The sequence below is a fragment of the Salvelinus fontinalis genome, unplaced genomic scaffold (genome assembly GCF_029448725.1).
Source record: "Salvelinus fontinalis isolate EN_2023a unplaced genomic scaffold, ASM2944872v1 scaffold_1113, whole genome shotgun sequence".
Classification (NCBI taxonomy): Eukaryota; Metazoa; Chordata; class Actinopteri; order Salmoniformes; family Salmonidae; genus Salvelinus; species Salvelinus fontinalis.
The window spans coordinates 836-15,989 of NW_026601322.1; the positions used below are offsets into that span (position 1 = coordinate 836).

At 53.8% G+C, this 15,154-nt stretch overlaps 1 protein-coding gene across 3 annotated transcripts; it reads left to right on the forward strand.

Moving 5' to 3' along the window:
* Window positions 1–295: 295 nt before the first annotated feature.
* Window positions 296–14,586, forward strand: LOC129848695 (OCIA domain-containing protein 1-like). 3 transcript variants are annotated; one of them, XM_055915787.1, is made up of 9 exons: window positions 296–568; window positions 813–897; window positions 1,076–1,129; window positions 2,281–2,328; window positions 2,794–2,920; window positions 3,001–3,085; window positions 11,399–11,492; window positions 13,327–13,491; window positions 14,149–14,586. In XM_055915787.1, exons 1-9 carry the CDS (start codon window positions 518–520, stop codon window positions 14,187–14,189), a joined length of 750 nt encoding a protein of 249 aa, XP_055771762.1. In that variant the 5' UTR covers window positions 296–517; the 3' UTR covers window positions 14,190–14,586. The 3 variants fall into 3 exon arrangements, with proteins under 3 accessions (XP_055771762.1, XP_055771761.1, XP_055771760.1); XM_055915786.1 differs by having other exon boundaries at window positions 297–568; window positions 2,998–3,085; window positions 14,152–14,586; XM_055915785.1 differs by having other exon boundaries at window positions 298–568; window positions 2,998–3,085.
* Window positions 14,587–15,154: the final 568 nt, after the last annotated feature.

Sequence of the window (15,154 nt, forward strand, 5' to 3'; positions counted from 1 at the left end):
GCACATTGACAGCAAACGTCCTCGTCATGTGATTTGTATCATAGCAGCAATCTAAATGATACGTTTGACGTCAAAAACATGCGAGGGAAAGTGACCTCGCAAAGTGTGTCGTGCATAAGAACAGCCACTAGACGTGGTATATTGGCCATATACCACACCCCTTGGGGTTAATTCGATAAATGGATTTAGAAAAAAAATAGCTAGAATACATTTCCTCATGTAATGTTGTTGCTCTATGAATGCGATTTTACTGCTAAGAAAAACATTTAAAACAAAAGTTATCGTCAAACTTCCCGTTCCATAGCTACTACTACTTCCGGGTCAGCTTCGCTCCATGCAATGACATTGTAACCAAATATTTACTAAATCTATACGGGGAGTGTGTCTGTCTACGTTTTTGCTATACATGCTATGAATTTGTACCCGCCATTTACGAAATCTATACGGGGAGTGTGTCTGTGCAAGTTGTTGCTATACATGCTCTGAAAGACAAAGTTGACCGACATAGTTTTACAATATGACACCAATGTCTACGGGATTCAATGAAGAACGACAGGGCAAAGCACAGGTAAACCCATAATAGTAAACTGCTACAGTAACTAAGATACTGTACCCTAGCTAGCCTCGTCTGTCACTAGGTCAGTTAGCATGCTTACTGCTACTAGCAAGCTGGAGGCTAGCTAGCTAACGTTTTCTATGCACTCATTCTTGACATAAAAATAACAAACCGGTTACTTCAATGGATATGTATTGATAAAATCAATGGAGGTTAGTTTTTGGGACAGCTAACCTGTGTGTGTGTGTATATATAGAGTCCTGTAGGAATGGATTACATCCCCACAGAAGATGAGAGGAGAGTCTTCAGAGAATGTAACCAGGAGAGCTTCTGGTACAGATGTAAGTTACCATGGGTAACACAGACTAACAAAATAGCAATAGATTTTACAGGAGTCTGTATTTTACAGGAGTCTATATTTTACAGGAGTCAGGTTCATGCTCAATATATCATTCATTCTATGTACAGGTATTGGTGCACATGTGATTCTAACCTTGTTTCTCCCCTCCCTTCCTATAGCCGTGCCCTTCTCAGTGGTCAGCATGCTTGTCACTCAAGGCCTCATCCATAGAGGTAGGCCCACCTCCCATTTCCATCATCACTATATCTTAGTGTACATGTATGATCTAGGAGCGTATCCAAGGGAGCATCTCAATACTCTGATATAGAATAGTAGCTTCCACTTAGTAGCTTCCACTCCACTGACTCTCCTGTGTTCCTTCCTGTCTTAACCCTGGTGACATCAAGACTGACTCTCCTGTGTTCCTTCCTGTCTTGACCCTGGTGACTTCAAGACTGACTCTCCTGTGTTCCTTCCTGTCTTAACCCTGGTGACATCAAGACTGACTCTCCTGTGTTCCTTCCTGTCTTAACCCTGGTGACTTCAAGACTGACTCTCCTGTGTTCCTTCCTGTCTTAACCCTGGTGACATCAAGACTGACTCTCCTTGTGTTCCTTCCTGTCTTAACCCTGGTGACATCAAGACTGACTCTCTTGTCTTCCTTCCTGTCTTAACCCTGGTGACATCAAGACTGACTCTCTTGTCTTCCTTCCTGTCTTAACCCTGGTGACATCAAGACTGACTCTCCTTGTGTTCCTTCCTGTCTTAACCCTGGTGACATCAAGACTGACTCTCCTGTGTTCCTTCCTGTCTTAACCCTGGTGACATCAAGACTGACTCTCCTGTGTTCCTTCCTGTCTTAACCCTGGTGACATCAAGACTGACTCTCCTGTCTTCCTTCCTGTCTTAACCCTGGTGACATCAAGACTGACTCTCTTGTCTTCCTTCCTGTCTTAACCCTGGTGACATCAAGACTGACTCTCTTGTCTTCCTTCCTGTCTTAACCCTGGTGACATCAAGACTGACTCTCTTGTCTTCCTTCCTGTCTTAACCCTGGTGACATCAAGACTGACTCTCCTGTGTTCCTTCCTGTCTTAACCCTGGTGACATCAAGACTGACTCTCCTGTGTTCCTTCCTGTCTTAACCCTGGTGACATCAAGACTGACTCTCCTGTGTTCCTTCCTGTCTTAACCCTGGTGACTTCAAGACTGACTCTCCTGTGTTCCTTCCTGTCTTAACCCTGGTGACATCAAGACTGACTCTCCTTGTGTTCCTTCCTGTCTTAACCCTGGTGACATCAAGACTGACTCTCCTTGTGTTCCTTCCTGTCTTAACCCTGGTGACATCAAGACTGACTCTCCTGTGTTCCTTCCTGTGTTTTAGGAGTTCTGACGTTGTCATCCAGGTTTGGATCTCTCCCTAAAGTGGCCTGTGAGTTCACCGAATACAGATGTTTGTGTAGGAAGTGTTTGTTTGTGTACAGAAGTGTGTTTGTGTAGAAAGTGTGTGTTTGTGTACAGACGCGTGTTTGTGTACAGACGCGTGTTTGTGTACAGACGCGTGTTTGTGTACAGACGCGTGTTTGTGTACAGACGCGTGTTGTGTACAGACGCGTGTTTGTGTACAGACGCGTGTTTGTGTACAGACGCGTGTTTGTGTACAGACGCGTGTTTGTGTACAGACGCGTGTTTGTGCACAGACGCGTGTTTGTGCACAGACGCGTGTTTGTGCACAGACGCGTGTTTGTGCACAGACGTGTGCTTTTGTATAAAGTGTGTTTGTGTACAGACGTGTGTTTGTGTACAGACGTGTGTTTGTGTACAGACGTGTGTTTGTGTATAAAGTGTGTGCGCATTGTTATTTATGAGAATGTAATACAGGTGTGTGTGTGTCCAGTTGCGGGGCTGTGTGGCTACCTGGCAGGGAAGATATCGTACATGAAGCATTGTCAGGAGAAGTTCAAGAGGCTGGAGCAGTCCCCTCTGGGAGAAGCACTGAGACAGAAGACCAGACCCAACGCACAGTCAGTAACACACATACACATACATACATTCGCTCACTCATTCTCTCTCTCTCACACACTCTCTTCTTCTCTCTTAGGTCGTCTCAGGGCCCCCAGTCAGAGATGAGTGACCCCGACCAGGTGACCTTTGACCCCATGTTCCAGGCCTCTGACCCCCAGAGCCAGGTACACACATGTTTAAATAATTTATTTGAATTTACCCATCAAATGTACATAGAAAATGAATCCAAACATTTCAAAGGTCCCTGTATGCATGGCAACCAACAGTACAGGAAGCACCACCTCCTCCAAACAGCTAGGCTGCCCACGACAGCTGAAACAGAGCAGTACCTAGCCAACTGCTCTGCCATAGTTATCGTCACCTCGCCTTGGCCCACCCGTTCTCCCTGGCCCCCCCCCCGTTCTCCCTGGCCCCCCCCCCGTTCTCCCTGGCCCCCCCCCGTTCTCCCTGGCCCCCCCCCGTTCTCCCTGGCCCCCCCCCGTTCTCCCTGGCCCCTCTTGCCTCTCCACACAACAACAATATATGGTGTATTTGACACACAGAAAAAGACGTCATCATCAAACCAGCTTCCTATTACACAAGACTTTTAATGAATGTGGGGAGGCAGCTAGCCTAGTGGTTAGTGTTGGGTCAGTAACCGAAAGGTTGCTAGATCGAATCCCCCGAGCTGACAAGGTACAAATCTGTTGTTCTGCCCCTAAACAAGGCAGTTGACCCGCCGTTCCCCTGAACAAGGCAGTTGACCCGCCGTTCCCCTGAACAAGGCAGTTGACCCGCCGTTCCCCTGAACAAGGCAGTTGACCCGCCGTTCCCCTGAACAAGGCAGTTGACCCGCCGTTCCCCTGAACAAGGCAGTTGACCCGCCGTTCCCCTGAACAAGGCAGTTGACCCGCCGTTCCCCTGAACAAGGCAGTTGACCCGCCGTTCCCCTGAACAAGGCAGTTGACCCGCCGTTCCCCTGAACAAGGCAGTTGACCCGCCGTTCCCCTGAACAAGGCAGTTGACCCGCCGTTCCCCTGAACAAGGCAGTTGACCCGCCGTTCCCCTGAACAAGGCAGTTGACCCGCCGTTCCCCTGAACAAGGCAGTTGACCCGCCGTTCCCCTGAACAAGGCAGTTGACCCGCCGTTCCCCTGAACAAGGCAGTTGACCCGCCGTTCCCCTGAACAAGGCAGTTGACCCGCCGTTCCCCTGAACAAGGCAGTTGACCCGCCGTTCCCCTGAACAAGGCAGTTGACCCGCCGTTCCCCTGAACAAGGCAGTTGACCCGCCGTTCCCCTGAACAAGGCAGTTGACCCGCCGTTCCCCTGAACAAGGCAGTTGACCCGCCGTTCCCCTGAACAAGGCAGTTGACCCGCCGTTCCCCTGAACAAGGCAGTTGACCCGCCGTTCCCCTGAACAAGGCAGTTGACCCGCCGTTCCCCTGAACAAGGCAGTTGACCCGCCGTTCCCCTGAACAAGGCAGTTGACCCGCCGTTCCCCTGAACAAGGCAGTTGACCCGCCGTTCCCCTGAACAAGGCAGTTGACCCGCCGTTCCCCTGAACAAGGCAGTTGACCCGCCGTTCCCCTGAACAAGGCAGTTGACCCGCCGTTCCCCTGAACAAGGCAGTTGACCCGCCGTTCCCCTGAACAAGGCAGTTGACCCGCCGTTCCCCTGAACAAGGCAGTTGACCCGCCGTTCCCCTGAACAAGGCAGTTGACCCGCCGTTCCCCTGAACAAGGCAGTTGACCCGCCGTTCCCCTGAACAAGGCAGTTGACCCGCCGTTCCCCTGAACAAGGCAGTTGACCCGCCGTTCCCCTGAACAAGGCAGTTGACCCGCCGTTCCCCTGAACAAGGCAGTTGACCCGCCGTTCCCCTGAACAAGGCAGTTGACCCGCCGTTCCCCTGAACAAGGCAGTTGACCCGCCGTTCCCCTGAACAAGGCAGTTGACCCGCCGTTCCCCTGAACAAGGCAGTTGACCCGCCGTTCCCCTGAACAAGGCAGTTGACCCGCCGTTCCCCTGAACAAGGCAGTTGACCCGCCGTTCCCCTGAACAAGGCAGTTGACCCGCCGTTCCCCTGAACAAGGCAGTTGACCCGCCGTTCCCCTGAACAAGGCAGTTGACCCGCCGTTCCCCTGAACAAGGCAGTTGACCCGCCGTTCCCCTGAACAAGGCAGTTGACCCGCCGTTCCCCTGAACAAGGCAGTTGACCCGCCGTTCCCCTGAACAAGGCAGTTGACCCGCCGTTCCCCTGAACAAGGCAGTTGACCCGCCGTTCCCCTGAACAAGGCAGTTGACCCGCCGTTCCCCTGAACAAGGCAGTTGACCCGCCGTTCCCCTGAACAAGGCAGTTGACCCGCCGTTCCCCTGAACAAGGCAGTTGACCCGCCGTTCCCCTGAACAAGGCAGTTGACCCGCCGTTCCCCTGAACAAGGCAGTTGACCCGCCGTTCCCCTGAACAAGGCAGTTGACCCGCCGTTCCCCTGAACAAGGCAGTTGACCCGCCGTTCCCCTGAACAAGGCAGTTGACCCGCCGTTCCCCTGAACAAGGCAGTTGACCCGCCGTTCCCCTGAACAAGGCAGTTGACCCGCCGTTCCCCTGAACAAGGCAGTTGACCCGCCGTTCCCCTGAACAAGGCAGTTGACCCGCCGTTCCCCTGAACAAGGCAGTTGACCCGCCGTTCCCCTGAACAAGGCAGTTGACCCGCCGTTCCCCTGAACAAGGCAGTTGACCCGCCGTTCCCCTGAACAAGGCAGTTGACCCGCCGTTCCCCTGAACAAGGCAGTTGACCCGCCGTTCCCCTGAACAAGGCAGTTGACCCGCCGTTCCCCTGAACAAGGCAGTTGACCCGCCGTTCCCCTGAACAAGGCAGTTGACCCGCCGTTCCCCTGAACAAGGCAGTTGACCCGCCGTTCCCCTGAACAAGGCAGTTGACCCGCCGTTCCCCTGAACAAGGCAGTTGACCCGCCGTTCCCCTGAACAAGGCAGTTGACCCGCCGTTCCCCTGAACAAGGCAGTTGACCCGCCGTTCCCCTGAACAAGGCAGTTGACCCGCCGTTCCCCTGAACAAGGCAGTTGACCCGCCGTTCCCCTGAACAAGGCAGTTGACCCGCCGTTCCCCTGAACAAGGCAGTTGACCCGCCGTTCCCCTGAACAAGGCAGTTGACCCGCCGTTCCCCTGAACAAGGCAGTTGACCCGCCGTTCCCCTGAACAAGGCAGTTGACCCGCCGTTCCCCTGAACAAGGCAGTTGACCCGCCGTTCCCCTGAACAAGGCAGTTGACCCGCCGTTCCCCTGAACAAGGCAGTTGACCCGCCGTTCCCCTGAACAAGGCAGTTGACCCGCCGTTCCCCTGAACAAGGCAGTTGACCCGCCGTTCCCCTGAACAAGGCAGTTGACCCGCCGTTCCCCTGAACAAGGCAGTTGACCCGCCGTTCCCCTGAACAAGGCAGTTGACCCGCCGTTCCCCTGAACAAGGCAGTTGACCCGCCGTTCCCCTGAACAAGGCAGTTGACCCGCCGTTCCCCTGAACAAGGCAGTTGACCCGCCGTTCCCCTGAACAAGGCAGTTGACCCGCCGTTCCCCTGAACAAGGCAGTTGACCCGCCGTTCCCCTGAACAAGGCAGTTGACCCGCCGTTCCCCTGAACAAGGCAGTTGACCCGCCGTTCCCCTGAACAAGGCAGTTGACCCGCCGTTCCCCTGAACAAGGCAGTTGACCCGCCGTTCCCCTGAACAAGGCAGTTGACCCGCCGTTCCCCTGAACAAGGCAGTTGACCCGCCGTTCCCCTGAACAAGGCAGTTGACCCGCCGTTCCCCTGAACAAGGCAGTTGACCCGCCGTTCCCCTGAACAAGGCAGTTGACCCGCCGTTCCCCTGAACCAGGCAGTTGACCCGCCGTTCCCCTGAACCAGGCAGTTGACCCGCCGTTCCCCTGAACCAGGCAGTTGACCCGCCGTTCCCCTGAACCAGGCAGTTGACCCGCCGTTCCCCTGAACCAGGCAGTTGACCCGCCGTTCCCCTGAACCAGGCAGTTGACCCGCCGTTCCCCTGAACCAGGCAGTTGACCCGCCGTTCCCCTGAACCAGGCAGTTGACCCGCCGTTCCCCTGAACCAGGCAGTTGACCCGCCGTTCCCCTGAACCAGGCAGTTGACCCGCCGTTCCCCTGAACCAGGCAGTTGACCCGCCGTTCCCCTGAACCAGGCAGTTGACCCGCCGTTCCCCTGAACCAGGCAGTTGACCCGCCGTTCCCCTGAACCAGGCAGTTGACCCGCCGTTCCCCTGAACCAGGCAGTTGACCCGCCGTTCCCCTGAACCAGGCAGTTGACCCGCCGTTCCCCTGAACCAGGCAGTTGACCCGCCGTTCCCCTGAACCAGGCAGTTGACCCGCCGTTCCCCTGAACCAGGCAGTTGACCCGCCGTTCCCCTGAACCAGGCAGTTGACCCGCCGTTCCCCTGAACCAGGCAGTTGACCCGCCGTTCCCCTGAACCAGGCAGTTGACCCGCCGTTCCCCTGAACCAGGCAGTTGACCCGCCGTTCCCCTGAACCAGGCAGTTGACCCGCCGTTCCCCTGAACCAGGCAGTTGACCCGCCGTTCCCCTGAACCAGGCAGTTGACCCGCCGTTCCCCTGAACCAGGCAGTTGACCCGCCGTTCCCCTGAACCAGGCAGTTGACCCGCCGTTCCCCTGAACCAGGCAGTTGACCCGCCGTTCCCCTGAACCAGGCAGTTGACCCGCCGTTCCCCTGAACCAGGCAGTTGACCCGCCGTTCCCCTGAACCAGGCAGTTGACCCGCCGTTCCCCTGAACCAGGCAGTTGACCCGCCGTTCCCCTGAACCAGGCAGTTGACCCGCCGTTCCCCTGAACCAGGCAGTTGACCCGCCGTTCCCCTGAACCAGGCAGTTGACCCGCCGTTCCCCTGAACCAGGCAGTTGACCCGCCGTTCCCCTGAACCAGGCAGTTGACCCGCCGTTCCCCTGAACCAGGCAGTTGACCCGCCGTTCCCCTGAACCAGGCAGTTGACCCGCCGTTCCCCTGAACCAGGCAGTTGACCCGCCGTTCCCCTGAACCAGGCAGTTGACCCGCCGTTCCCCTGAACCAGGCAGTTGACCCGCCGTTCCCCTGAACCAGGCAGTTGACCCGCCGTTCCCCTGAACCAGGCAGTTGACCCGCCGTTCCCCTGAACCAGGCAGTTGACCCGCCGTTCCCCTGAACCAGGCAGTTGACCCGCCGTTCCCCTGAACCAGGCAGTTGACCCGCCGTTCCCCTGAACCAGGCAGTTGACCCGCCGTTCCCCTGAACCAGGCAGTTGACCCGCCGTTCCCCTGAACCAGGCAGTTGACCCGCCGTTCCCCTGAACCAGGCAGTTGACCCGCCGTTCCCCTGAACCAGGCAGTTGACCCGCCGTTCCCCTGAACCAGGCAGTTGACCCGCCGTTCCCCTGAACCAGGCAGTTGACCCGCCGTTCCCCTGAACCAGGCAGTTGACCCGCCGTTCCCCTGAACCAGGCAGTTGACCCGCCGTTCCCCTGAACCAGGCAGTTGACCCGCCGTTCCCCTGAACCAGGCAGTTGACCCGCCGTTCCCCTGAACCAGGCAGTTGACCCGCCGTTCCCCTGAACCAGGCAGTTGACCCGCCGTTCCCCTGAACCAGGCAGTTGACCCGCCGTTCCCCTGAACCAGGCAGTTGACCCGCCGTTCCCCTGAACCAGGCAGTTGACCCGCCGTTCCCCTGAACCAGGCAGTTGACCCGCCGTTCCCCTGAACCAGGCAGTTGACCCGCCGTTCCCCCGAACCAGGCAGTTGACCCGCCGTTCCCCCGAACCAGGCAGTTGACCCGCCGTTCCCCCGAACCAGGCAGTTGACCCGCCGTTCCCCCGAACCAGGCAGTTGACCCGCCGTTCCCCCGAACCAGGCAGTTGACCCGCCGTTCCCCCGAACCAGGCAGTTGACCCGCCGTTCCCCCGAACCAGGCAGTTGACCCGCCGTTCCCCCGAACCAGGCAGTTGACCCGCCGTTCCCCCGAACCAGGCAGTTGACCCGCCGTTCCCCCGAACCAGGCAGTTGACCCGCCGTTCCCCCGAACCAGGCAGTTGACCCGCCGTTCCCCCGAACCAGGCAGTTGACCCGCCGTTCCCCCGAACCAGGCAGTTGACCCGCCGTTCCCCCGAACCAGGCAGTTGACCCGCCGTTCCCCCGAACCAGGCAGTTGACCCGCCGTTCCCCCGAACCAGGCAGTTGACCCGCCGTTCCCCCGAACCAGGCAGTTGACCCGCCGTTCCCCCGAACCAGGCAGTTGACCCGCCGTTCCCCCGAACCAGGCAGTTAACCCGCCGTTCCCCCGAACCAGGCAGTTAACCCGCCGTTCCCCCGAACCAGGCAGTTAACCCGCCGTTCCCCCGAACCAGGCAGTTAACCCGCCGTTCCCCCGAACAAGGCAGTTAACCCGCCGTTCCCCCGAACAAGGCAGTTAACCCGCCGTTCCCCCGAACAAGGCAGTTAACCCGCCGTTCCCCCGAACAAGGCAGTTAATCCGCCGCTCCCCCGAACAAGGCAGTTAATCCACCGCTCCTCCGAACAAGGCAGTTAATCCACCGTTCCTCCGAACAAGGCAGTTAATCCACTGTTCCTAGGCCGTCGTTGTAAATAAGAGTTTGTTCTTTACTGACTTGCTTAGTTAAATAAAAGTTAAATAAATAAATACATGTTTAATGTGTGCTGTTGGTGAGACTACCGGTCCGACCTCACAGGCTATCAGGTCAACAAGGAGGTCACGTCTAGCAATGTACAAAATCCTTGTATGAACAGCAACCATTCATAACATGGGCAATTTTCCCTCATGTAGAATACAAAATGGGTCATGGTTAGCAGGGTACCAGAGTGCTAGACTATATGTTGTTGGTAGAACTTGCAGCTTCGCCTTAACAGTCAACGTGAGGATGTCCTCTCCAACGGCAGCATTCTGGGACATGGAATGAGAGACAGAGTGGTCAGCACAGTCCAGAGCTTTGAGTTTCCCCCTGCAGACTCAGTCTAGTGTTGTAGTAGCTGGGAGACAGTGTGGTCAGCACAGTCCAGAGCAGTGAGTTTCCCCCTGCAGCCCAGTCTAGTATTGTAGTAGCTGGGAGACAATGTCACAGTCCAGAGCAGTGAGTTCCCCCCTGCAGCCTCAGTCTAGTATTGTAGTAGCTGGGAGACAATGTCACAGTCCAGAGCAGTGAGTTTCCCCCTGCAGCCCAGTCTAGTGTTGTAGTAGCTGGGAGACAGTGTGGTCAGCACAGTCCAGAGCAGTGAGTTTCCCCTGCAGCCTCAGGCCAGTCTAGTGTTGTAGTAGCTGGGAGACAGACAGCACAGTCCAGAGCAGTGAGTTTCCCTCCTGCAGCCTCAGGCCAGTCTAGTGTTGTAGTAGCTGGGAGACAGTGTGGTCAGCACAGTCCAGAGCAGTGAGTTCCCCCCTGCAGACTCAGTCTAGTGTTGTAGTAGCTGGGAGACAGTGTGGTCAGCACAGTCCAGAGCAGTGAGTTTCCCCCTGCAGACTCAGTCTAGTATTGTAGTAGCTGGGAGACAGTTTGGTCAGCACAGTCCAGAGCAGTGAGTTCCCCCCTGCAGACTCAGTCTAGTATTGTAGTAGCTGGGAGACAGTGTGGTCAGCACAGTCCAGAGCAGTGAGTTCCCCCCTGCAGACTCAGTCTAGTGTTGTAGTAGCTGGGAGACAATGTCACAGTCCAGAGCAGTGAGTTTCCCCCTGCAGCCCAGTCTAGTGTTGTAGTAGCTGGGAGACAGTGTGGTCAGCACAGTCCAGAGCAGTGAGTTTCCCCTGCAGCCTCAGGCCAGTCTAGTGTTGTAGTAGCTGGGAGACAGACAGCACAGTCCAGAGCAGTGAGTTTCCCTCCTGCAGCCTCAGGCCAGTCTAGTGTTGTAGTAGCTGGGAGACAGTGTGGTCAGCACAGTCCAGAGCAGTGAGTTTCCCCCTGCAGACTCAGTCTAGTGTTGTAGTAGCTGGGAGACAGTGTGGTCAGCACAGTCCAGAGCAGTGAGTTTCCCCCTGCAGCCCAGTCTAGTGTTGTAGTAGCTGGGAGACAGTGGTCAGCACAGTCCAGAGCAGTGAGTTTCCCCCTGCAGACTCAGTCTAGTGTTGTAGTAGCTGGGAGACAGTGGTCAGCACAGTCCAGAGCAGTGAGTTTCCCCCTGCAGCCTCAGTCCAGTCTAGTGTTGTAGTAGCTGGGAGACAGTGTGGTCAGCACAGTCCAGAGCAGTGAGTTCCCCCTGCAGCCTCAGGCCAGTCTAGTGTTGTAGTAGCTGCATCCGTCTGATACCGAGGAGTGTTGTCCTGGATGTAGGATAAGCTTCTACAACAACACTACAGTCTGCCACAGCTGCATCCGAGGCAGTCGCTGGCTCAGTTTGCATATCAGTCCGTTTTCCACCCGATCTCCATTCATTTCCAACGCCATGTGTTCTGTGTAAGTGTTGCCGTTTTGATTCCGTGTGTCAGGTCCCACCCCACGCCAGAGACTATGGATACAGTGACGCCCCCACCGCAGCACAGACCAGCCGCACCGCTGCAGACGTCGACTACAACATGCCAGGTAACCGTGGCAGCAAGTAGTAACCTAACTACGGCGTTAACCATGACAACCCTCCAACGGGATCCTCCTAGTTAACTGCCTGATTTAACCTCAGTCTGACCCCCCCCTCTCCACCTCTCCTCCTGCAGCCCAACCTCTGAACTCTGACCTCTAACCTGTATTTCTTGGATGTCTGTCCCCTGCAGCCCAGGGTCGTTTTTACTAGGAACCGAGGGGAAGGGTGCAGGGTGAAGTTGCCCTTAGACACTGATCTTAGGTCAGTTGCATTTCCCCCCCTCTAGTGGTTAAAGTTACCATTGGGGGGAGGGGAAGCTGATCCTAGATCCTAGATCTGCACCATAGACTTAGTTAGATGGCATCATTTGTATCTGTCCCATTGTGAGGGCATGAACAGCACCATTAAGGCCATCTCTAGGTTGAAGTAGTCCATCTTCTACTATTTAAACAGAGTTGGTAAAGCAACTGAAAGGGCGCATACTGCCCCCTGGAGGGTGTTGTCGGAACAGGTATAAAGTCAAGGTAGGTGATTTACTGCCCCCTGGAGGGTGTTGTCGGAACAGGTATAATGTCAACGTAGGTGATTTACTGCCCCGTGGAGGGTGTTGTCTGAACAGGTATAGAGCCAAGGTAGGTGATTTACTGCCCCCTGGAGGGTGTTGTCTGAACAGGTATAAAGCCAAAGGTTGGTGATTTACTGCCCCCTGGAGGGTGTTGTCGGAACAGGTATAAAGCCAAAGGTTGGTGATTTACTGCCCCCTGGAGGGTGTTGTCTGAACAGGTATAGAGCCAAGGTAGGTGATTTACTGCCCCCTGGAGGGTGTTGTCTGAACAGGTATAAAGCCAAAGGTTGGTGATTTACTGCCCCCTGGAGGGTGTTGTCTGAACAGGTATAATGTCAAGATTGGTGATTTACTGCCCCCTGGAGGGTGTTGTCTGAACAGGTATAAAGCCCAAGGTTGGTGATTTACTGCCCCCTGGAGTTATGGAATGTTTTTTCACGAGTAGATCATTCATTGGCTGATCCCTCCTGATGACCTGGATGGAATGGTGTCATCTTTCCTTTAACTAACCCATAGGAAGTCCCACTCAGTTGACTACTTTAGAATGGTGGAAGTCCTCAATGACAATGTTCATGTTAAAACAAGTTATTTCCAAGTAGATATCCATCTACGCTGAATAAAAAAAAACACAACATGCAACAATTTCTGAGTTACAGTTCATATAAGGAAATCAGTCAATTGATATAAATGAATTAGGCCCTACTCTATGGGTTTCACAGGACTGGGAATACAGATACCTTTAAGTAGGGGCTTGGATCAGAAAACCACTCACTATCTGGTGTGACCACCATTTGGCTCTTCAATGGCTGTGCAAAGTTGCTGGAAATTGCCGGGAACTGCAACACACTGTCGTACACTGTCTTTCCAGAGCATTCTAAACATGCTCAATGTCTGTGGTACGCAGGTCATGGAACTGGGACAGGTTCAGCTTCCAAGAAATGTTTACAGATCTTTGACATGGGGCCGTGAATTATCATGCTGAAACATGAGGTTATGGTGGCGGATGAATAGCAAGACAACGGGCCTCAGGATCTCGTCACGGGCCTCAGGATCTCATCACGGTATCTCTGTGCATTCAGATTGCCATCCATAAAATGCAATTGTGCAAACTGGGATGGGCCTACCTGAATTTGTCAAATAAAAAGTGCTTGTGTTCTTTTTCTTGACCCGTCACCTCTGACCCCTGAAGCCCAGTTGTTCCAATATGACATGGAGCCCAGGAGGAAGCCAATCATGTATGAGGACTTCTAACCTTTACCCTCTAACCCCTCCAGCCCAGTCGTTCCTGGATGACGAGGAGCCCAGGAGTAAGCCCATCATGTATGAGGACCTAAGGAACAAGAACCGAGAAACCTATGAGGTGACACTTACCCAGAAGGCTGAGACGCTGCTTAAACCAGAGTCTGACCGGCCAGGGAGGACCGCCCCCAAGAAGGACGGTGAGTCAGTTACTGTGTCCCAAATGGCACCCCTATATAGTGCACTACTTTCGACCAGAGTTTTCTGTGTGCCATTTGTTCTGATCCTTGTCTTATGTGCGAGAATAGAATGTTTCCTAGTATGTGTATTATAATTAACCAATAAGGCCAGAGGGGGTGTGGTATATGGTCAATATACCACGGCTAAGGGCTGTTCTTACGCACGATGCATCGCGGAGTGCCTGGATACAGCCCTTAGCCGTGGTATATTGGCCACATACCACAAACCCCCGAGGTGCCTTATTGCTATTATAGACTGGTTACCAACGTAATTAAATAAATAAGTGGTATGCGGTCTGATATATCACGGCTGTCAGCCAATCAGAATTCAGGGCTTGAACCACCCAGTTTATAATTATCATATTTGAAAGGCCAGTATGTCATACTCATTCCGGCTTTTCATCTTGTATGAATTGGCTGCGCGTTACTGAGGAAGGGAAGTCTGATTGGCTGCACGTTACTGAGGAAGGGAAGTCTGACTGGCTGCACATAACTGAGAAAGAGAAGTTCAGACCCACTTGTCTGACAACAGCTGATAATCAAGCCAATAGGGTCATGTTCATTAGGGTGTAACGTTACAGAAATAATACATTCCCTTCATCCTCTCCTTTCTTTTAGCAGGGAAGAAGAACCTCTACGGAGACAGCTTGGAGGAGTGAGTCTCTCCATCTGTTATCACTGACAGTGGTGATTGGACTACAATACCCACAAACCCCTGGGGTTGCTTTGCTATTATTTACATCTCAATTTACAAATGTATGCGATAATCTCAATTTCATTTCCTTGATTCCTTGCGTTCTCTCTCCTCAAAACCCATTGGATGCGAAGGTCAGAGGGGCGGCAGGTAGCCTAGTGGTTAAGAGCGTTGGGCCAGTAACCGAAAGGTCGCTGGTTCAAATCCCACAAACAGACTAGGTGAAAAAATCTGTCAAAGTGCCCTTGAGCAAGGCATTTAACCATAATTGCTCCTGTAAGTTGCTCTTGATAAGTGCAATTGAGATTCTCCCGTTGTCTGTCAAAAACATGTCAATAAACCCAATTGGTTTTGAAATGTCATGACGTTGTCTTTGTGTGTCTGTCAGAGAATGATAAGAGGCCTCTAGTGGCCAAATGGCCTTTCCACTTCATTGGCTGATACCTCCTGTGTTTTTGCTTTATTGTAGAAAAATCAGTATATGTAAAGGATGTGAAATGGCTAGCTAGTTAGCGGTGGTGCGCGCTAATAGCCTTTCAAACGGTTGTCACTTGCTCTGAGACCTTGAAGTAGTGGTTCCCCTTGCTCTGCAAGGGCCGCGGCCTTTGTGGAGCGATGGGTAACGATGCTTCGTGGGTGACAGTTGTTGTGTGCAGATGGTCCCTGGTTCGCGCCCGGGTATGGGCGAGGGGACGGACTAAAGTTTAACTGTTACATATACATACAAGAAGTATACAAACAGAATGATAACATATGCTAGGGGGAGGGTACAACAAATGACAGATTATACAAAGACCTTAATAGATACACACATTGATTGTTTTAACAGCTTTCTTATTAGAAGAATCTAGAATGGTCTTCATGTACTGCTCGAATTCCTTCTAGAAAACACGGAAGTGTCGTTTGTTATTAGTGAATTTATGTATATGA

Bases quoted from the DNA above. Each gene is read 5' to 3' on its own strand.
- LOC129848695 (XM_055915785.1), top strand. From the start codon at position 518: ATGACACCAATGTCTACGGGATTCAATGAAGAACGACAGGGCAAAGCA. The intron at 2,921-2,997 runs GTCAGTAACACA...CTTCTCTCTTAG, and splicing joins AAGACCAGACCCAACGCACA to GTCGTCTCAGGGCCCCCAGT. The intron at 3,086-11,398 runs GTACACACATGT...TCCGTGTGTCAG, and splicing joins CCTCTGACCCCCAGAGCCAG to GTCCCACCCCACGCCAGAGA.